Raw genomic sequence first — 20,186 nt, 5'->3', positions numbered from 1 at the left:
GACCATAAGCCTTCCAATTAACTAAATACACAAGCTTGCCTCTAGAAATCAGTGAGTTAATAATATGGTGAATCTCATTCCCATTGGCATCTACAAGTACAGGAGAATAGGAGTGGAATTAGAGAATCTGTTGCTTGTCACGGCAATGTCGCTGGCGCGTCGTTCTGCGTCCTAGTATTTTGACACAGATTTCTGGAATGTTGTTTAACTCCCGATTTAGATGCGGATGCATCTGTAATAGAATAGAAGTACCAGACTTAGACGCAGATACATCAATATTGGAAGTAGACATTAGAATGAGTCAGAGCATTGCCAGAGTAACATGATGGGCTCTAACTCATTCTGTTAACACTTGAATCGTGAAGTAGTGCTTAAAGTACTTCCGGCAGTAATTTAATTTTTATTTAAAATATTGGCGAACCGTAAATATACAAAATAATGATTTTTACAGGTGGGGGTGCCGTCTCAGCAGTTGGAACGCCATGGGCCGATAATTAGACTACAGGGGCCAAGTGAAATATCTAACTCATTTTTGAACGTGTCCAGTTGTTAAAGTGAAAACCCAGCCTATCCTCCCACATGCATGCATCAGTGTTTATGATGCTGAATTCAAATACAATATCGTGGAGCAGAGAAACAGAGCAACAAAATATTTAGCACTGTCCAGATACTACTACCCTGTATGTATTTGGTAAGTAAAGATACTAATATTGAGAAACAGTAATACTATAATTTATATAATAGAATTCAAGCTAACACAGCTTTTAACATCAAGTACCCAGTACACATTTTTAAGGATTATTTCACAAGCATTACAATATTGTCAGTGAACTATTTGACATGTACTTAAAGATTATTTATTCAACATGAACAGCACAGCAGAAGTGTGATCATTACTGTGATCCAAATGCTGAGTTTGTTTGGATGCCTAGCAAATGCATACATACCCACCCTAGGTTCCATGTTTCATTTTTTTAGTCTTTAAAAAGTACAATACTAGATAGGAATACAATTTAAAATATACAATTGCTAGCGATATGACTAACACTTTGTATAGATAAAACAGAATTTTCTGTTACTTGCAAAAATGGGGGTTAAAAACTTGAGTCAGATTTTTGTGACATTGATTCCCATTTAAATGTGTGTGTGTGTGTGTGTGTATATATATATATATATATATATATATATATATATATATATATTTATATACAACAATACAACTATAATATATTTACGCTTACCACCAATAAATGACGGTATTCTCAGTCTTAAATCAAAATCATAGCCCAAAATAGCTTACTTCTAACAGATAATAGATAACCTGCTAAAAACAAAGCATTGAAAGTCCTTGCTAACTCAAATGCTCTGCGCCTCTTTATACGTCTGGCTAACTAGCAATACTACCATAAATATGAGATTGCAGTTTAGCGTAACTTTATTTATGCTTGCGGTATTATGCAAAAGTAAGGTGGTATTTAAGCTCTACTTATGTTTTTATTTTTTAATTTATAGAAATAAAAAACTATTTACCAATTATATACATACAATTTTATATTTCAAGATGCTTGTCATTGTAAAACCGAATTCCAGCAGCTGGAATGTAGCTGACATAAGGCAGTATGAGTTGCAGAGTAATTGCGTTTTTCTTTATGTTTCTCAATTCCTTTATTATTTTAAATAATTATTTCATTAGCCAGTATAAATTGCAAATGTGTTTATTTTTTTCTTTAATTTTTTGCAATACTTCTATTCTTTTGCAGAATTCTTGTAAAATGAAGTAGAAATTCAAGTTTATTCTTGGCTTTATTGTATTAAAACAGTCAATGATCCTCATAGCTGACTTTAATAGTGATATTTCCACAAACCAGAGTTGATCTCTTGCCACTAGGAGTTGTGGGTAGTCTGATTTGGTATGATGTAGTAGTAGGGACTTGTAAAAATTGGTGTTGCAGATTCCTTGGGTTCAAAAGGACGCAACTGTTCTCTGTTTCAGGTTGTATTTCTTGATTTGAGGAATTTAGTTCACTAGGGGGATTTGGAAACTGCCCAGGAATATAATCTTCTTCCTGTTGGCTACTATGTCGGCTTGGAACAGGACTGGCAGAGGCACATGAGTTTTCTCCTTGACTCTGTTGGTCACTGGTGTAGTGAATATTGGAGATTCCTGTGACGTTAGAGCTTGTCCTTCTACGCTGCAAGGAATGAGGGACATCTGATAATGAATCTTTCTTGCAAACTTTCCTCAATAGAACCTTTAAAGCTTTCTGAAATCGTCTGCTCAGTAAAGCATATAACAATGGGTTAAAATCAGAATTCAGTAATGTAAGCCAGTAGGCAGTAGTAAGTACAGGTGAGGAAATGGCAGTGGGCTGCTGCAAGGTTATGGTTTCTATGGCCTGAATCATATTTATAATCACATAAGGAACCCAACAACATAGGAACACAGCTACCATAAATATAAGTCGAAGGCGCCCACAACGATCCCTTCCATAGAAATCATTTTCTGAAAACAAGTCTTTCTTTATGTGTTTTGGATTTAGCAAATCCGGATTAAAGCTACACACACTCTGGTTGTCACATGAATGTGCATCTGTTAGAAGTTTGCAGTTGACAATATAAATAAGCTGTGAGCATGTTGGCTTCTCCACTTCAGAAGTTTTCTTTCTGGGTGAATTTCTTTGCAGCTGGTTTTGTAAAATCCTGATTTGTTTTGCATGCACTATGGCTATAATGACTATCCTGATATAACAGTAAATAAATATAGTTGTGGGAATGAAAAATGAAATGGTAGAAAAAAACATGGTATAGCTAGTACTGGTAGCCCAGTCTATGGTACATGTGTACTTTGAAGGAACATACACCAGCTGACTCCATCCTAATAAGGGAGGGCAACAGGTAATTGCAGCTTGAACCCAGATCCACGTGATAATACACAATGAGCGCTGAGTGGACCATGGCGTTTCATATTTCATACAGTCCACTATTGCCCAGTAGCGATCCAAGGACACTGCCACCACACTTAGTATTGATGCAGTGCAGTACACAGATGAGACATAACCCACAAACAAGCAAAGTTCCTGTAAAGGACAAGAGAATTGTAAACATCAATGAGGAACATAATCAATGTTCTTGTAGAGAACAGAAGTATACAGATTAATCACGTGATAAAATTTTTACCCACCTAAAGAAATGTTCTATCTAGGATAATCTGGTGTAATCATTTTAAACAGTGTTGAACTCAATATACTAAAGTTTTTTTTTTTTTTTCCTGTGAATACAACCATGTTCTCACCATATAATGACAAAAACGTCATAGGAAAGTCAACTGAGCTCTGCTTCAAAACGGCAATACCTGCACTGGGACGGATCTCCAGCTGTCATTGTAGTGCCACCTACAATGACAGAGTGCCCTAACCTAGTGCACTGTGAAGTTATACCTGGGACATGTACAGGGTTTATAGACATAGGGAAGGTTTTGAAGAGTTTTTTCCCCCGAACATATATTAGAGGAATTCCCTGCTCTGTTGTGTTCGTCTATGTTTGGGGAAATTTCCCCGAACATAGATGAACACAGCAGAGCAGGGAATCCCTCTAATTCCCAGGATGGCTCGCACTTACCACCCCGCGAGAGAGCTGGTCGTGCCAGCCGTCTTAAACAGGTAGGTCACAAAATGAGGACCACCTGTATTAAAACACGCACACACACACACTACATAGGACAATGGCTTATGGGGCTGACAGAGATTCTTTTCCAGGGCTGCTTTGTATCCCCAGTCCGGCCCTGGTTACAACAAGATAGCTCAATAACAATTGCATGTTATATTTTCCTATAGTCAAAGCTACTTGACAAAGAAACCTATGAACGCTGTGTGACTTACATTTATCTTGCTCCAGTCTTCATAGAGAAGGGACAAAGCTACAAAGGGCATTACACCCAGTCCTACTAGGCAGTCACTTATTGCTAAATTGATGATAAAAAGAGAAGTCATGGAATGATAACCTTTAGTAGCGGTAATGACGATAATGACCAATATGTTCCCTGGAATAAAAAAAAAACAAAGTTACAAAAAATCATGCAAATATTACAACAGGGAACAACTTGTTAGATATAAACGCTAGTTCCTAGTCTGAATTTGTTGGACGACATGCTCCTGAATTTTTGCTGTGTCGTTGTGGTGCTGGAGAGCAAATACAGTTAGGTCTGGAAATTGTTGGACATTGACACAAATTTTATTGTTTCAGCTGTTTACTAAAATAAATTCAAGTTAAGTTAGGTATAATGAATAAAAAGTGCAGTCTCCCAGCTTTAATCTTAGGGTATTCACATCCAAATTGGAGGAAGGGATTAGGAATTACAGCTCTTTAATATGTAACCCCCTCCTTTTCAAGGGACCAAAAGTAGTAAAGAGTTGTTTCATAGGCAGGTGTGGGCTATTCCTTCATTATTTCTTCATCAATTAAGCAGGTAAAAGGCCTGCAGTTGATTCCAGTTGTGGCATTTGCATTTGGAAACTGTTTAAAGTGACACTCCCCTCTCCCTCCCACCCCCCATCCCATGTTGCTGAAGGGGTGAAAACCCTTTCAATGACTTACCTGAGACCACCGCCGATGTCCCTCGGCAGTGGTTTAGGGTTCGCCCACACTCCTCCCCCGCAGACGTCAGCCGGGGGGAGGAGACCGATTGCACATGCGCGGTCGCCGGCCGGATGAGACCCAATGCACATGCTTTCAATGCTTTCCTATGGGGATTTTAGTGACGCTGGAGGTCCTCATATAGCGCGAGGACGTCCAGCGACACTATAGCACAGAAAACCTGTGTTATACACCAGGAAGTGCCCTCTAGTGGCTGTCTAGTAGACAACCACTAGAGGAGGAGTTAACCCTGCAATGTAAATATTGCAATTTATGAAAACTGCAATATTTACAGTTGCAGGGTTAAGGGTAGTGGGAGTTGGCACCCAGACAACTTCAATGGGCAGAAGTGGTCTGGGTGCCTGGAGTGTCCCTTAAATGCAATCCTTAGGATGCAAAAAAAAAAATCCATCAGATGTACAGCACGAACAGAAGTTTAGTACAATCAGAGAAAAAAGGATGCTGTGGCTAGTTCTGCAATCTAAAAAGGCATTGACATCCACAGAAAACAACAGTGGTGGATGATCGTAGAGTCCTATCCATAATAAAGAAAAAAACCCTTTACAACATTCAGTCAAGTGAAGAACACTCTCTAGGAGGTAGAGATATCATTATCCAAGTCACCATGAAGTGAAGACTTCACGAGAGCAAATACAGAGGGTTCACCAAAAGATTTAAGCCATTCATAAGCATCAAAAATAAAGGGTCCAATCAGAAGCAAGAGGCTGGGCCAGAAAAGAAACATGGCCATGGTGTCGAAGCATGGCCAGCTCAGAAAAATGTAATGGCCAAACGTCTATAATAAAGACCATAAAGGCCATCTTATTTAAAGACTGACTAATGTTTTAATATCTGTTTTTTCCCCATTATATTCTTATACTTTGCTGTGGTTTGGCACAACCTGTGTTTTTCTTCCTGTTTTGTCTGTACTTCGTATAAGGGGTAAAGGGGAATTCTCTTCTTTTTACAATGTTTGCCGCCTCATTTACCCATTGTTGACTGCTTAGTGCTTACCCATATTTGTGTTTATACATAACTAAGTAACTATGAACGAAATCAGCACTGATGAGGAGATATGGCAAGGTTGTGGGAAAAATCAGAGAATAGAGAAATAGAAGTGAAAGTGGAGCCTTGGTACCACCACTACAACAGATCATTAAAAATTAAGCCCGTTTTGCAACCTGATCAAATGATAAAGTTATGCAGTATATTATTAAGCTGTGCAACATTACCAACTGCAGCCTATGAAATTGTATTAAAAATGATCACAATGATAATCATACTCACAAGTACGGTATATAATTAGTATTTATACACCTTTATAATGTTAGGTAGCAGGACTAGACAACATTTGACCTCAAGTTGTTCTAGCTCTACAATTACAAGGATATTTCGCTAGCCAGCTAAGATAGTGACCGACTAAACCAGATATGGATATATGTTATTTAAGTAGAGTCAATTTTGCATGACGATGTACTCATTTCTTCTGGTACTGTAAAAGCTGATTAATAAAACCATGCAAACACATATAAATGTTTTGAAAATTTTAAGCTAAATTTGGTTAGTAGAGAATAACAACACTTATATCTGGAAGGACAGTTTGGTTGAGATAATGGGCTCATCTACCAGACATGAGGATACATGCATACTCTTTGGTGAAGATTAGACATGTGCAATTCGTTTCGGATGCTTAAGAATTTCGCCAATTCGGACATCCGGATGCTTACGAATGTCCGAAGTGCCGAAGTAACGAAGTTGCCGAAGTTCCGAGGTGTCGAAGTACCGTAGTTCCGAATTTCGGAAGGCCGAACCAAATTTTTTTGCCATGCACATGCCTAGTGAAGATCTACAACTGCATGCATTGTCTTGTACAATTCTATATAGCTTATATCCTAATATCTTAAATGAGCACTACCACCACAAATGAAAAAACATATATTAAATGTTATTTTCTTTGTGAATTAAATGCATTGAGTTGTTCTGTTATAATATTATGATTTGTTCTGTTATAATAATTTTACAAGTTTGCATTTTGTTAAATTATATGCATGAATCATCCCCCTCTACCAGCTTCCTTACTGTGTGTCTGTTGCTATTTACTCTTGATAGAGCTGAATAATATGAAGGCACTCAGTGCTAGTTGCTTAGCAAATGATGAGAGCTAACCAGATGGCAGAGTTGAATATAGCTTGAAAGATGAACAATTTAAAATGATAATATAGGGATCAAAACAATTTTATCTTAAAGGAACAGTGTCGTGTCAGGAATACAAAAATGTAATCCTGAAACTATAGCTCTAAGATTGCCGTTTAGGTGGCAGGCTCCCCTGTCAGAAGTGTAAAAGGTGATTTACTTGCCTTTTTAATTTTTTTTATTTAATTCTTTATTTTTGTCGTGTATGGTTATAACAGAAAGATTCACTATTCCCCAACAGCATCAGTGAATTTTGAGTTGCCTGATTACATCGCAATACAAGGCATATATGAGCGACTGCACATTTTTGGAGTAATATTTATACAAACATGGTAGTAGTCAGAAACGTCAGGTTATATGGTAAGTGTATAAGTACGTAGGTCCTGAGGAGGTGACTGATACAAAACAAGCTTATCTACGAGAAAGAATTCAGATAAACAAAGGTGGTTGGCATGTGCAGGTTGGTCGGTCGGTAAAAGTGCAGTCCTTCATGTGGTTGGGCGTGCTTTTAGGTGCCACTTGTGTAGAACGTGTAGTAAGGCCAAAGTCTCCTAAGGAATACTCGCCTTTTTTGCAGCGCTGTGCAGGTCCGGTCGTGGCTGGCTCTGCTCCTTTGCCCCATTTGAAAGCATTGGGAGGCTATTGTGCATACACATCAAAATGCCGCGCTAGCCAATCGGCATCTCCAATTAATGCATCTTTATGGGGAAGTCCATGCATAGCGTGGAGACGCTGAATATCAGTCTACACATTGTGCAGCACTGACCCAGGGATTACATCTAGTGGCCATCTAGATGACTGTCGCTAGAGGTGTTCCTAGGCAGTAATTTTCTCTGAAAATTAAAAACCTGCAGGGACAGACAGTAGACACCAGAACAACTACATTATTATTATTATCGCCATTAATATAGCGTTAACAGATTCCGTAGTGCTTAACAATATTATGAGAGGGGGGATTTAACAATAAATGTGACAATTACAAGAAAACTTACAGGAAATGATAGGTTGAAGAGGACCCTGCTCAAACGAGCATACAGTCTATAGAAGGTGGGGAATAAAACACATTAGGACAGGACAGTGCTGCACTTCAGGAGAGAGCAAGAGACAGGTATGTGAGGTAGAGGTTAGTCTGGCAGCCATAAGCTTTCCTAAAGAGATGGGTTTTAAGGTACTTCTTAAACGATTGAAGACTAGGGGAGAATCTGATGGCGCTAGGCAGGCTATTACATAGGAAGGGAGCCACCCGCGAGAAGTCCTGCAAGCGTGAGGGTGCGAGCAGCAGACAGAAGAAGGTCGCGGGCAGAGCAGAGTGACCGAGAAGGGGCATACCTATGGATCTGTGAAGAGATATAAGATCTACAATCGTTCAGTGCTTTATAGGTATGGGTTAGCCCTTTGAATTGACTCCTATACAATAAAAGAACCCAATGTAGGGATTTACAGAGGGGTGAGGTGTGAAAGGACCGACTAGAGAGGAAAATCAGTCTGGCGGCAGTATTCATTAAAGACTGTAGAGGGGCAATACGGCTTTTGGGAAGACCAGGAGAGGATTACAATAATCCATGCGGGAAATTACTAGAGCATGGACAAGCTCCTTGGTAGCATCTTACGTAAGAAAGGGGCAGATGCTGGCTTTGTTTTTAAGATGTAATCTACAGGATTTGGCAACATACTAGATGTGAGACTCAAAGGTGAGGCCAGAGTCAATTAGGACACCAAGACAGCGCGCTTGCTAGGATGGACTTATGTGGATACCACTAACTTGAAGGGAGAGCGAAAGAGGAGGATCAGTATTAGGAGGAGGAAAGACAAAAAGCTCAATGAGGATTGGGAGAGATAAGAGGAAAGCCATGAGAGTACAGAGTCACAGAGATCTAGTGATTGAAGAGTTTGAAGAAGGAGAGCATGATCAATGGTGTCAAAGGCAGCAGAGAGGTCAAGAAGAATTAGTATGGAGTAGTGGCCTTTGGATTTAGCTGCGAGTCAGCAGGGACAATGCCAGAAGAGAGAGAGCAGTTGAAGATGTGTGTTAAGGAAGGCACAGGACAAGGGGAGATCTGATAAGGCGAGATGGGACAGGATCGAGCGTGCAAGTGGTGGAGTGAGAGGAAAGGAGAAGCGCAGCCACCTCTTGTTCAGTAGCCTGGGAGATGTAGTGACATTCCAGAATGTCACCATAAGAGAAAGCCTGAAGGGTAGGAAAGGCATGATCCATGTGTGGTTGAGAAAGAGAGGGGCAAGGCGGTGAGAATGCTTTCCTTGGCTGTATAATAGAAGAAAGGCAAACAGTGACACATTGCAGGACGGCAGGGGAGAGGTCCGGGGAGGAGAGATAAATCTGGGTGTCATCAGCGTACAGGTGGTAGTGGAATCCAAATGAGGTAATACGTTTGCCAAGCGAGACAGTGTAAAGACGTTGCAGGACGGCAGGGAAGAGATATATTTAGGTGTCATCAGCATACAGGAGGTAATGGAATCCAAAAGAGGTATGTTTGCCAAGAGAGGCAGAATAAAGAGAAAATAGAAGGGGACCAAGGACAGAGACTTGGGGGACTCCAACCGAGACAGGACGAGGGGAGGAGTTATCATTAGAAAAGTGGCTTTTGGATTTAGCTGGGATTAGGTCATTAATATCTTTGATAAGAGCAGTCTCAGTAGAGTGGAGAGGGTGGAAGCCAGATTGAAGAGGGTCAAGGAGAGAGTTGGAATTGAGGAAATGAGACATACAGGTAATCTGGCTTCCACCCTCTCCACTACTGAGACTGCTCTTATCAAAGTTAGCTTTGAGGAAAAAGGGAGCAGGAATATGGGATGATAATTAGAGGGGGAGGACGGGGCAACGCCAGAAGAGAGAGATCAGTTGAAGATGTGTGTTAAGGAAGGCACAAGACAAGGGGAGAGAGATCTGATAAGGTGAGATGGGACAGAATTGAGTGGGTAAGTGGTGGGGCGAGAGGAAAGGAGAAGTGCAGCCACCTCTTGTTTAGTAGCCGTGGAGAAAGTCTGAAGGGTAGGAAAGGCATGATCTATGTGTGGTTGAGAAAGAGAACGGCAAAGTGGGGGAGAATTCTTTCCTTAGCTGTTCAATCTTGAACAGCTAAAGTAGCATGCAAAGCTATCGGCTGTAAGGTTAGTTTGGGGGGTGGCCACAGCAGAGCGAAGAAGAGAGTTAAAGGTATCAAAGAGTGACACCTGTGATTGCTGGAGCATGAACTAATGAGAGAGGTAAAGTTTGACTGTTTGGCGAGGGCAAGGGCTGCGCTTTATGAACACAATAACAATAAGCTTTAGTTGCTCTGGTGACCGTAGTGTCCCTTTAATGAAGCAGTTTTAGTAGATCATGCCCCTGCACAGCTCCATTCTCTGACATTTAGGACTTAAATCACTTTGTTTCTGTTTATGCAGCCCTTGCCACACCTCCCATGGCTCTGACTGAAGGCAGTGCCTTCATGAAATGAAAAAATTGTTTCATTTCCGAACAGATGTTAACTTGCTTTATTGTATGTATGTTTTGCATTTGATGAAGATACCAATAAATATAAACTAAATTTTATAGATAACTTAAATTTTTATTCCTGTGAATGGTTGTGTAGGCAGAGACCCAGTGCACTGCTTTGCCCAGGGGCCTATAATGCCATTAACACAGCCCTGACCTGGTGCCCCCTCAGCTCCCAACCATTAGCAGTGGGGGTCTTTGTTTACAACAGTGAGCAGCCATGGCACAGGAAGTAGGGGCCAGAGGGAGATTTTAAATGTTTACTTAATATTAGTAAAGTTGGCTAAAAAGAAGAATTTTGGTATTTTTAGTAGATAGCTTTTTAGTAGATAGTGCCTCTATTCCATTGGGGATTTAGAGGGCTATCTACTAAACGGCTGCAAGATGCAGCTGCTGCACGGATTGTATACAAATTTCATTCTCTGAATGAAGTTCCGAACCAAAAATATTGCACAAATTTGGTCCGAACACGAATGGACACACTGTTGACATTCGGTTCAGACAAAATTCAATCATTTTGCCAGTGCCCTAGTATACATAGCAGGACGTTCAGGAATGGTTAATTTAGGCATCATGAGAACATGGAGGAGGGTGTGAGTATTGTGGGAAAACTTTCTTTGACACAGGAAGTTCAGCTGACTTAAGCTCCTCCTTGTGTCAAAGTAAGTCACGTGTAGAAAAAATACATAAGACAACGTGTTCCTACTTTGTCTTATGTTTTAAGGAAAGCTAGATCAGAAATGAAGAAAAGAAGAACAGCCAAAATTATTCCTCTAAAACTACCATGTTATACCAAAATGATGCCTCTAAATCATCCATGATATACCACGTTTAGGCATCTAAAACTGGTTTCCATAAAGCTTAGGCATCTACAACTGATTGCCTTGATGTGCCAATTTTATGCCTCTAAAACTGAATATCATGGTGTGACAATTTTATCCATCTAAAGCGGATTGCCAGGTGTGCCAATTATATGCCTCTCAAGATGATTGCCCTGGTGTGCAAATTGTATGCCTCTAAAGCTGATTGCTATGGTGTGACAATTTTATGCCTCTAAAACTGATAGCAATCATGTGCCAATTTTATGTATCTAAAGCTGCCATGGTGTGCTAATTGTATGCATCTAAAGCTGATTGCCATGCTGTGCCAATGTTATGCATGTAAAGCTGATTGCCATGGTGTGCCAATTGAATGCCTCTAAAACTGATTGCCATGGTGTGCCAATTTTATACATCTAAAGCAGATTGCCCTTGTGTGCCAATTGTATGCCTCTAAAACTGATTGCCATGGTGTGACAATTTTATGCCTCTAAAACTGATTGCCATGTTGTGCCAATGCTATGCCTTTATAACTGCTTGCCATAGTGTGACAATTTTATACATCTAAAGCTGCTAGGATGTGGCCATTTTATGCATCTAAAATGATTGCCATGGTCTGCCAATTTTATGCCTCTAAAGCTAATTTCCATGGTGTGACAGTTGTATGCCTCTAAAACCGATTGCCATGATGTGCCAATTGTATGCCTCTAAAACGGATTGCCTTGGCGTGCCACATTTTTGCCTCTAAAGCTGCCATCGTGTGCCAAGCTTATTCATTTAGAAAATATGCATTAACAGAGAGTGGGTCTTGAAAAAAAATGATCATTTTCAAAAGTGGGTCTTGGCCCGTAAAAGTTTGGGAAGCCCTGCTCTAGACAGATGGCAACTATTGTGCAAGACTGCCAAATGCACAATTATTCCCTAGAAATATAATCCCAGGTGTGCACACTAGTGGATTTCAACAGGCTTTCCACCTGTCCTGATTTTAACAGGACAGTCCTTATTTTAAGGTCCTTGTCCTGCCCTCCTAATCTAATTTGAGCCTATTTTTTATAGATGTTGTTCACTGTAACATTTCCCAATGTACCATTCTAAACTACGTAAATTTGTTCAAAATAACAAAAGTCTATATTGAGTTACTATAGTGAAACTAACAAAGGATTTATTGTTTAAAGTGGAACCATGTAGTGGTACCTGTCGTAGCATTCAGCAAATCTTAGTACAAGTCATTTTGGCATCAATTCGGATACTGTCATAACATGTCCTTTTATTCAGCTGTATCTGTGCATCTGAATTTTTCATCTTTCAGCGATTCCACACGCATGTAATGAGCACTAAGGAATGACTTAAACCAATCTACAGGCATATAGTGTTTTTTTGTACTTTTGCAGTGAGAGTAGTTGTTTACACTGTTTGTATGCACTTAAAGAAGCATTTTAGAAATTTTGTGAATGTGCACTTTATAAGGCACTTAAATAGAAACAATTGTTCTAAGAATTCTTTTTTTTTCAGTTTATTGTTTATTGATTATATTTTCAGGTCAATATAAGATAAGGCACAATAAAAAAAAAACAAAAGAAAACCTATAATTCTACATTTTATCAGGAGCGATTCACGCATTTAGATTGATGCTGTAGTAAATGGAGCAGTAAAGGTATGAACATGGCACTATAGAATCCCAGGAGATACAATATGGCAGTAAGTACTTGTGATGGACCGCCTGGCACCCCAACTGGCCAATCGCTGCTTCTTAGTAATTGCGAGCACCATAAGCACCGTACTGGAACACCATAATCACAGTAAACCACGCAGCCAGAGTTACAGCTTGGTTGGGGTCTCGCTGTCCTCCACCCACCCTGGACACAAGAGCAGGATCCAGCTTCCAGTGGGTAGACCTCTCCCAATCCAGAGAGTAAAGCAGGATGCTCTTACAAGAGCAAGTGTTGTAATCCAAGGGAGTATAGTGATATAGCAATCCCCAGAGTGAATATAGCTGTCCCCTCGCCACATGAGACAAGGCTCTATGTTGAGGGTGAAGAGAAACTCATGTATTGGCAGCCACAACAGGCCTTATATGCAAGTCCCATGCAAGGGTTTTTCCATAACATATACCAGGGGAATTCCCCACTGGACCTGAGAGGGGGCTGTGACAAAATACACACTGTAATTACATTGGCTCTCAGGTCCAGGACACTCCCACACAAAACAGGATAATCCTTTCCCTGTGCCTGAGAGATAATTCAGTCAGGGACTGTACTAAACTCAATTGTCTCCAGGTACAGAAAACATACATTTTACAATATCCTGAAAGTACCCCCAAAATTCATATCCCCTGATAACCCCGATCTGGGCGACCAACATATCCAAATATCACCCAGATTGGTTCAGGGGTTCGGGATTTCCATGGAAGTCATAGTTTGACCGACAGCACACAAGGCTCCTGCCCAAAAGAGTTCCATGAAATCAGGCTGTGCGGTCGGTCTCTTTCGGGAGTACAAAATACAGTAAAAGTACCGAACGTAATGGCTCGTGGGTACGCTCAGTCTATGTCCCTCATTCGGGTGCTTGCTCCAACTGAACGCCATTCAATTCCCACACATTGTACCAAACTTCAATGGAAGTGGAAGTTCTAGCGGTGTTCGTGCCGTCGAGTGTCCGATTTGAGTTCAAGGCACTCAACAGCCAAACACTGCTCTATGGGTTCGCAGCTAAAGATGGCCACTGCCACGTGTTCGCACATTCGAACGTTGTCCACCCAGCTAACCACTTAGAACGTTGCAGTTAAGGGGTAAAGAGCTGCACACTCCACTTACGGATGGTCCAACTGTTCGGGAGTTTGTTCGGTAACTGTACAAAAGTACAATCCGTTTGGTACATCTCATGTACCGAACCTGGTGATTTAAAAGGCACGAACAGAGCCTTTTAACAGTCCTGAACCAGGGGCCATAGTCCTGAGGCAAGAGGCTGGCCAGCAAGCCCCTCCAAGAACCCATGATGAGGTTCAGTTCGTCACAGTACTACTGGCTGTCATCTAGGCCAGTGGTTCCTAACCCAGTCCTCAAGTCCTCAGTCCCTCAGTCCAGGATTTAAAGATCGTCCAGTTGTGTGTAAGGTGTTTTTAGAAAAAGGAAAAAAAAACACTTTAGACACAACAGGGTAATCCCTAAATCCTAGACTGGTAGGGTGTACTTCAGGACTGGGTTAGGAACCCCTGCTCTAGTCGAATATCACAAAGGTTTGACAAAACAGCCAGGTTCCAGTGTCAGCCCTCAGGGTACTGTGACAGCGATGTAGTGGAGTGCACTGGAAGACTAGAGTTTACGCTTTAAACTGTAACCTGCGAACATTAGTCCCTAGTTGTGTGATCCAGGGTCTCGATGTTCCTTCTCCTGAATCGCCCTTAAGATTTGATGTGTCGGTTGTGTGTGGCTCAGACGCTATGTCGAGCTTTTGCAGATATGGTTGTCCATGGAGGTTAAGTTGAATGTATTGTCAACCTTTGTGACTATGAGGAAGCCTTCCATACCCCAGCGGTACTTGACAGAGTGGTCCCGCAGTGTCCTGGCAACTGGAGCCCATTGTCTCCTTACTGTAAGTACTGTGAACGGGTGGTCTCCATAGAAGGCCACCAAGCAGCTCTCATGTTGTACAGTCCCTAGGGCTCTGGAGCGGGCCATAATAGCAGATGACAATAATAGTGTTTCTGGGAGCCTCTTCTGGACTCTGAATGCTGACATCACCTGCGAAGGGACAGTATTCCTTTTGAGGCCTATGGAGGCCACTTGCATAAGGTAGCAAGTCCTCTCCCCCGATCCTCTCTGAAATACCTCTCAGACAGTCTTTTGTGTCTAGATTCCAAAACAGCGAAATATCTTGTCAGGCTTTGAAGCTGGTTGATAATATTTTCCACTTTACCTTTTGTTTCTGTCATCTGGCTGTCTCTCTCTGTGCCCCTCACTTTACCTGCATCAAGCCTCTTTTGGATGGTGCCCCTTTCGGGCTGGGTTTCCACACTTTTCTTAAATCTCGCAGCAGCCATTTAATGTCCCCTTTTGTGCATGGGGAAGAGTCCTCCTGAGACTTCTGGTAGACACCACGTCCTCCTATCTCCCGAGGCCTCAGCCTCAACCTCAATGTATGTGGTGGTCGCCATCTTAGGTAGTTAGCCTGATGTCGGGCATACCGGGGTAATCCGGACGTCGGGACTTCTTGTGTTAGCACCCCATGCCTTTATCTAGGTGGGGTTGTTGACAATCAGATCTCCGCTCAAGCACGTCTGGTGCTGCTCCCTGCACACCCCCTATTCTTTGCACTTTTTGAATATACATGTGGTACTATGTGTGTCTCCATTTTGGCTTTATTTTTGTTAAATAAATCATGACACAATGAAATGCCATGTGTTGTTGTTCATCTAATGTATTTACCTAATTTTAAGACCTGCTAAGGAACAGATGATTGTTATGTCATGATATGTAACACCATATCATTCAAAGAGTCTACTTTCTTTTTCTGATGACTTTATTTATAGATATATAATTTACAGTTCTTTTATTTTTTCCTATGGAATCAATTTGTATTGCATTTTACTGTAAACAAAAATTAAAAGTAATCCTTTGGCAGCATCTTGAGGCTAAACTCCATATTACATGTAGTTTGTGTTGGAGGTAGTGCCATATAGACACATTCCTATTCATGATTATATCCATTAAGAGACAGAGTCAAATACATGTGACCAGTTTGGTGCCCCACCTAATTTAAAAGTCATAAGCTGTCCTGACGCCATCCACCTTGCTTCCTGCTCACTTTATAGCATGCCTTTCTAGATGTTGAACCTCCTCTTCTATTTTAGCCACAGTAACTTCATCAGTTGATGAAAATGCACTTCGAAGCTCCCTGGTCATCATCACCTTCAAAATTCCACTCCTCCCTTGTGTATCAACCAGTGGCAGAACTTCTGGGGTCGCAGGGGTGGCCCTTCTGTGGACCCCTGCAACCGTGGTGCCTGCCGGCTATGTAACGTGATGACAATGATTTTCCAGGGACCCTGGTCAGTGCAGCGGCGCTTTAACAGCTCAACCATGCCCCCAGTTATTATGTCAGAGTGGGGAGTAAGTGACAGCACTGGTCACTTACTCCCAGCTCCCAGTGGCGCAAGGTAGGAGAGGAGGGAGTCAGAGTGGAAACCCCAGGGAAAGTCACCCTTCTGCACCTAAAAGGTAGGATACAGGAGGGTGACTAAAACATTTTGCATGTGTATGTTTCTGTATGTGTCTCTGTATGAGTGTGTGTGTTTGTGTGTCTGTGCGTGTGTGTGTGTGTGTATGTATGTGTGTGTCTGTATTTATGTGTGTGTGTCTGTATGTATGCATGTGTGTGTGTGTGTGTTTGTATGGATGTATCTGTATGTATGTGTATGTATGTGTGTGTCTGTGTGTGTCTGTGTGTGTGTTTGTATGTATGTGTGTGTATGTGTGTGTATATATGTGTTTGTCTATGTATGCGTGTATGTATTCATGTGTGTCTGTATATGTGTGTGTGCCTATGTGTGTGTCTGCATGTGTATCTGTATGTCTGCATATCTGTATGTCAGTGTCTGCTCTATGTATCTGTATATGTGTCACTGTTTGTATCTGTAAGAGTGTTGTCACTGTATCTGTTATCTGTTCATCATTAAGTGTTTGTGTATCTGCATGTGTGCCCGTGTATGTATCTGTATGTGTTGTGTTTCTGCATGTATGTCAGTGTGTGTTTGTTTACCTGCATGTGTGTCTGTGTAACTGTTGCCTCCACCACACACACTGTCACCCCCTTCACCCAGCCACACTCACAAAAACTCCCCCAAGCCTGTCACTGACCCATTCCATGCTTACCTCCCATCACTCTTCCATATTAACCAATTACCCTCACCTCCTCTAGCACTGTCACACTCATTCTCCATCACTCTGTGACACTCACCCCTTTTCACTCATAACATGAACCCCTCCAATTCTGTCATACTCCCCCCCCCCCCCCCCCCCCAACCATGCCACACTCACCCTGTGGGGTGTGAACAGGGCAGGTGCAGGTGCAAGGATTTCTGCCGCCGTAGGCAAAGATCCATTTTGCCGCCCCCTCATGTCACTCACTGATTGACACACACTGGCAGACACACACACACAGAAACTCACTGACAGGCATACACTCACTGACAGACAGACACACACAGACACTCTCTGACAGACATACACTCACTCACTACAACAAAAACAAGAATCCCTGCACACAGGTTCCGCCTGAAATTTCCAGCTCTCTGTCGTGGAGGTGATCTGTGCCAAGGGTGGACAATGCTGAATCCACCAGAAGACTCACAGAAGCAGAAGGACACAGGCAACACTCCAGGATCAATAAGGTAAATTTATTTCTGGATACACTCACTGACAGACACACACACACACAGACACTGTATATGTAGAGAAACTGAGTATAAACCAGTTATCACCAGTGATAGTAGTGGAGCTCCAAAAACATCAATTAAAATAAAGCAATTTTGGAATGAATATAGAGCAGTTTGCTAGATAAATAAGAAAACACAATATAGTGTAGTATTTTAGATAAAGACAATGTGAGTGTAAATATAATTGATATGCACTCACATGGGTTGGAACCAGATAAGGACAGGCTCAGATCTCACGAGCAGATGTGTTCTAAGGCAGGGGCGGGCTGGGCCGGGGGGCAGGGAGGCAATTGCCCCCCAGGCCGCCCTAAATAATTAGAAAAATGGCCACTGCAGGGCCGGTCCTGGGCGCCAGGAGGAGGGGGTGCCGCGCGGAGCAGGCTGATAGCCTGTCACATGGAGCCCAGCAGGTGGCCAGCTGGCCCCTTACGGTGCCCCAGTAGCAAGGCAGAGTAGGCACCTGCTTGTCCCAGATGGCAGGTGCCTACTCTGCAGCAATATACCGGCCGGTGTTCAGGCATGCGGCGGCGAGGGAGCTCTGCTGATGATCTTCCTGCTCCCTCGCGCGCCCTCTCTGGTGATGCCGGCAGCCGGAATATGACGTAATTCCGGCCCCGCATCACTAAACTGCGCGAGGGAGCAGAGAGGAGCAGGAATATCATGGAAGTCACTGGACCCCGGGGAAAGGACCCAGAGGACTCCTAAAGTGTGTGTGTGTGTCTGGAACTGTGTGTGTGTAAGTGTGTGTGTGTGTGTGTGTAAGTGTGTGTGTGTGTGTGTGTGTGTGTGTGTCTGGAAGTGTGTGTGTGTGTGTGTGTCTGGAACTGTGTGTGTGTAAGTGTGTGTGTGTGTGGAAGTGTGTGTGTGTCTGGAAGTGTGTGTGTGTGTGTGTGCGTCTGGAAGTGTGTGTGTGTCAGGAACTGTGTGTGTGTGGAAGTGTATGTGTGTGTGTGTGTGTCTGGAAGTGTGTGTGTGTGTGTGTGTGTGTGTGTGGAAGTGTGTGTGTCTGGAAGTGTGTGTGTGTCTGGAAGTGTGTGTGTGTCAGGAACTGTGTGTGTGTGGAAGTATATGTGTGTGTGTGTGTCTGGAAGTGTGTGTGTGTCTGGAAGTGTGTGTGTGTGTCTGGAAGTGTGTGTGTGGAAGTGTTTGTGTGTGTCTGTCAGGGCCGTCTTTCCACATGGGGCCCTACCACGCTGCCCAGCATGCCCGGCCGACAGGGGAGATCCTTTGATCTCCCCTGCCGGCCAACGGAGAGGTGGCCTTGTTTTCTGGCCTTGTGCCGGTGAGGGAGATCTCAATTCAATCGGGGAGAGAGGTAGCTGCCTAGGACCCAGGGCTGCAGGAGAGGCTGACCTGTAAGGCAGATCGTTCCTCCCGCAAGCAGGCTGTGTGGAGCGTTGCAGCTCATTACCATTGCAATGCTCCACACAGCATTCTGCGCGCAGGAGGACAGGAGACAGCCTGCAGCCAGACAAGCTGCAGGCTGTACAGAATTCACAACTGGACCACCAGGGCTGGCTGTGTCCCAGCCTCTTTCACCAAAGGTAAGAAGAAGGGTGGGGGGGACATATAGATTTTATTTAACGTATAGTAGTATTAAAAAAAAAAAAACATTTGCTACCTGCACCCCTCAAACACACACACAGCACCCAACACACATATAGCACTCCACACACACGCAGCACCCCACTCACATAGCACTCCACACACACACGCAGCACCCCACTCACATATCACTCCACACACACACACAGAACCCCACACTCACATAGCATTCCACACACACACAGCACCCCACACACACCGCACCCTTACACACAAACACATACACTGCACCCCTCACTGCAGTGTGTGTGTATTCAGCAGTCTGTGTGTGTGTTCAGCTATCTGTGTATGTATTCAGCCGTCTGTGTATGTATTCAGCCGTCTGTGTGTATGTTTGTATATGTTTGTATTCAGCGGACTGTGTATGTATTCAGCACTCTCTATGTGTACTCAGCAGTCTGTGTGTGTGTGTGTGTCTATTCGTCAGTCTGTATGCGTGTATTCATCAGTCGTCGTGTGTATGCATTCAGCAGTCGGTGTGTGACTGCATTCAGCAGTCTGTGTGTATGTATTGAATGTATGCATTGCATTTGTTGGAGGTACTTCTAAATATAATCTTCGTTGTATCTATAATTTACATTTTTATTCCTGTAAGTTGTGTAGGCAGGGCCCCAGTGCACTGCTTTGCCTGGGGGCCCATAATGTTGTTAAGATGGCACTGGTGTCTGTCAGTGTGTGTGTGTGTCAGCAAGTGTGTCTGTCAAGTAAGTGTCTGTCAGTGAATGTGTGTGTGTGTCTGCCTGTCAGTGTGTGTGTGTGTGTATGTGTCTGCCTGTCAGTGAGTGTTTGTCAGGGTTTGTGTGTGTATGTTATTGAGAGTGAGTGCCAGTGTGTCTGTCAGCAGGGCCAGCCTTTGAGGTATGCAAGCTGTGGGGTCATGTAGGGCGCAATAACAACAGAGGACCCCAGCGGCCAACACAGCTCACAGGTTTTGGACACCAGCATTATTAAATTAAACGATTCCCTGGTGGTCCATTGGTGCGCACCAGCAGTAGGTGCAGTCAGATCA

The 20,186-nt window shown here is 42.8% G+C and overlaps 1 protein-coding gene across 1 annotated transcript in view; it reads right to left on the bottom strand.

The window, feature by feature from the left end:
* Window positions 1-1,789: 1,789 nt before the first annotated feature.
* Window positions 1,790-20,186, bottom strand: part of LOC134585777 (5-hydroxytryptamine receptor 1D-like) — a 66,476-nt gene continuing 48,079 nt past the window's right edge. The window contains exons 3-4 of the mRNA XM_063441240.1: window positions 3,879-4,039; window positions 1,790-3,077 (exon numbers count right to left, since the gene is read on the bottom strand). Of these exons, the coding sequence (XP_063297310.1) occupies window positions 1,821-3,077; window positions 3,879-4,039 (1,418 nt within the window). The 3' untranslated portion in view covers window positions 1,790-1,820. The remainder of the gene's footprint in view (window positions 3,078-3,878; window positions 4,040-20,186) is intronic.

This window comes from Pelobates fuscus, chromosome 2 (assembly GCF_036172605.1).
Source record: "Pelobates fuscus isolate aPelFus1 chromosome 2, aPelFus1.pri, whole genome shotgun sequence".
In the NCBI taxonomy this organism is placed as follows: Eukaryota; Metazoa; Chordata; class Amphibia; order Anura; family Pelobatidae; genus Pelobates; species Pelobates fuscus.
Note: the sequence above shows the minus strand (reverse complement) of the source record. Positions and strands in the feature narration are given on the sequence as shown.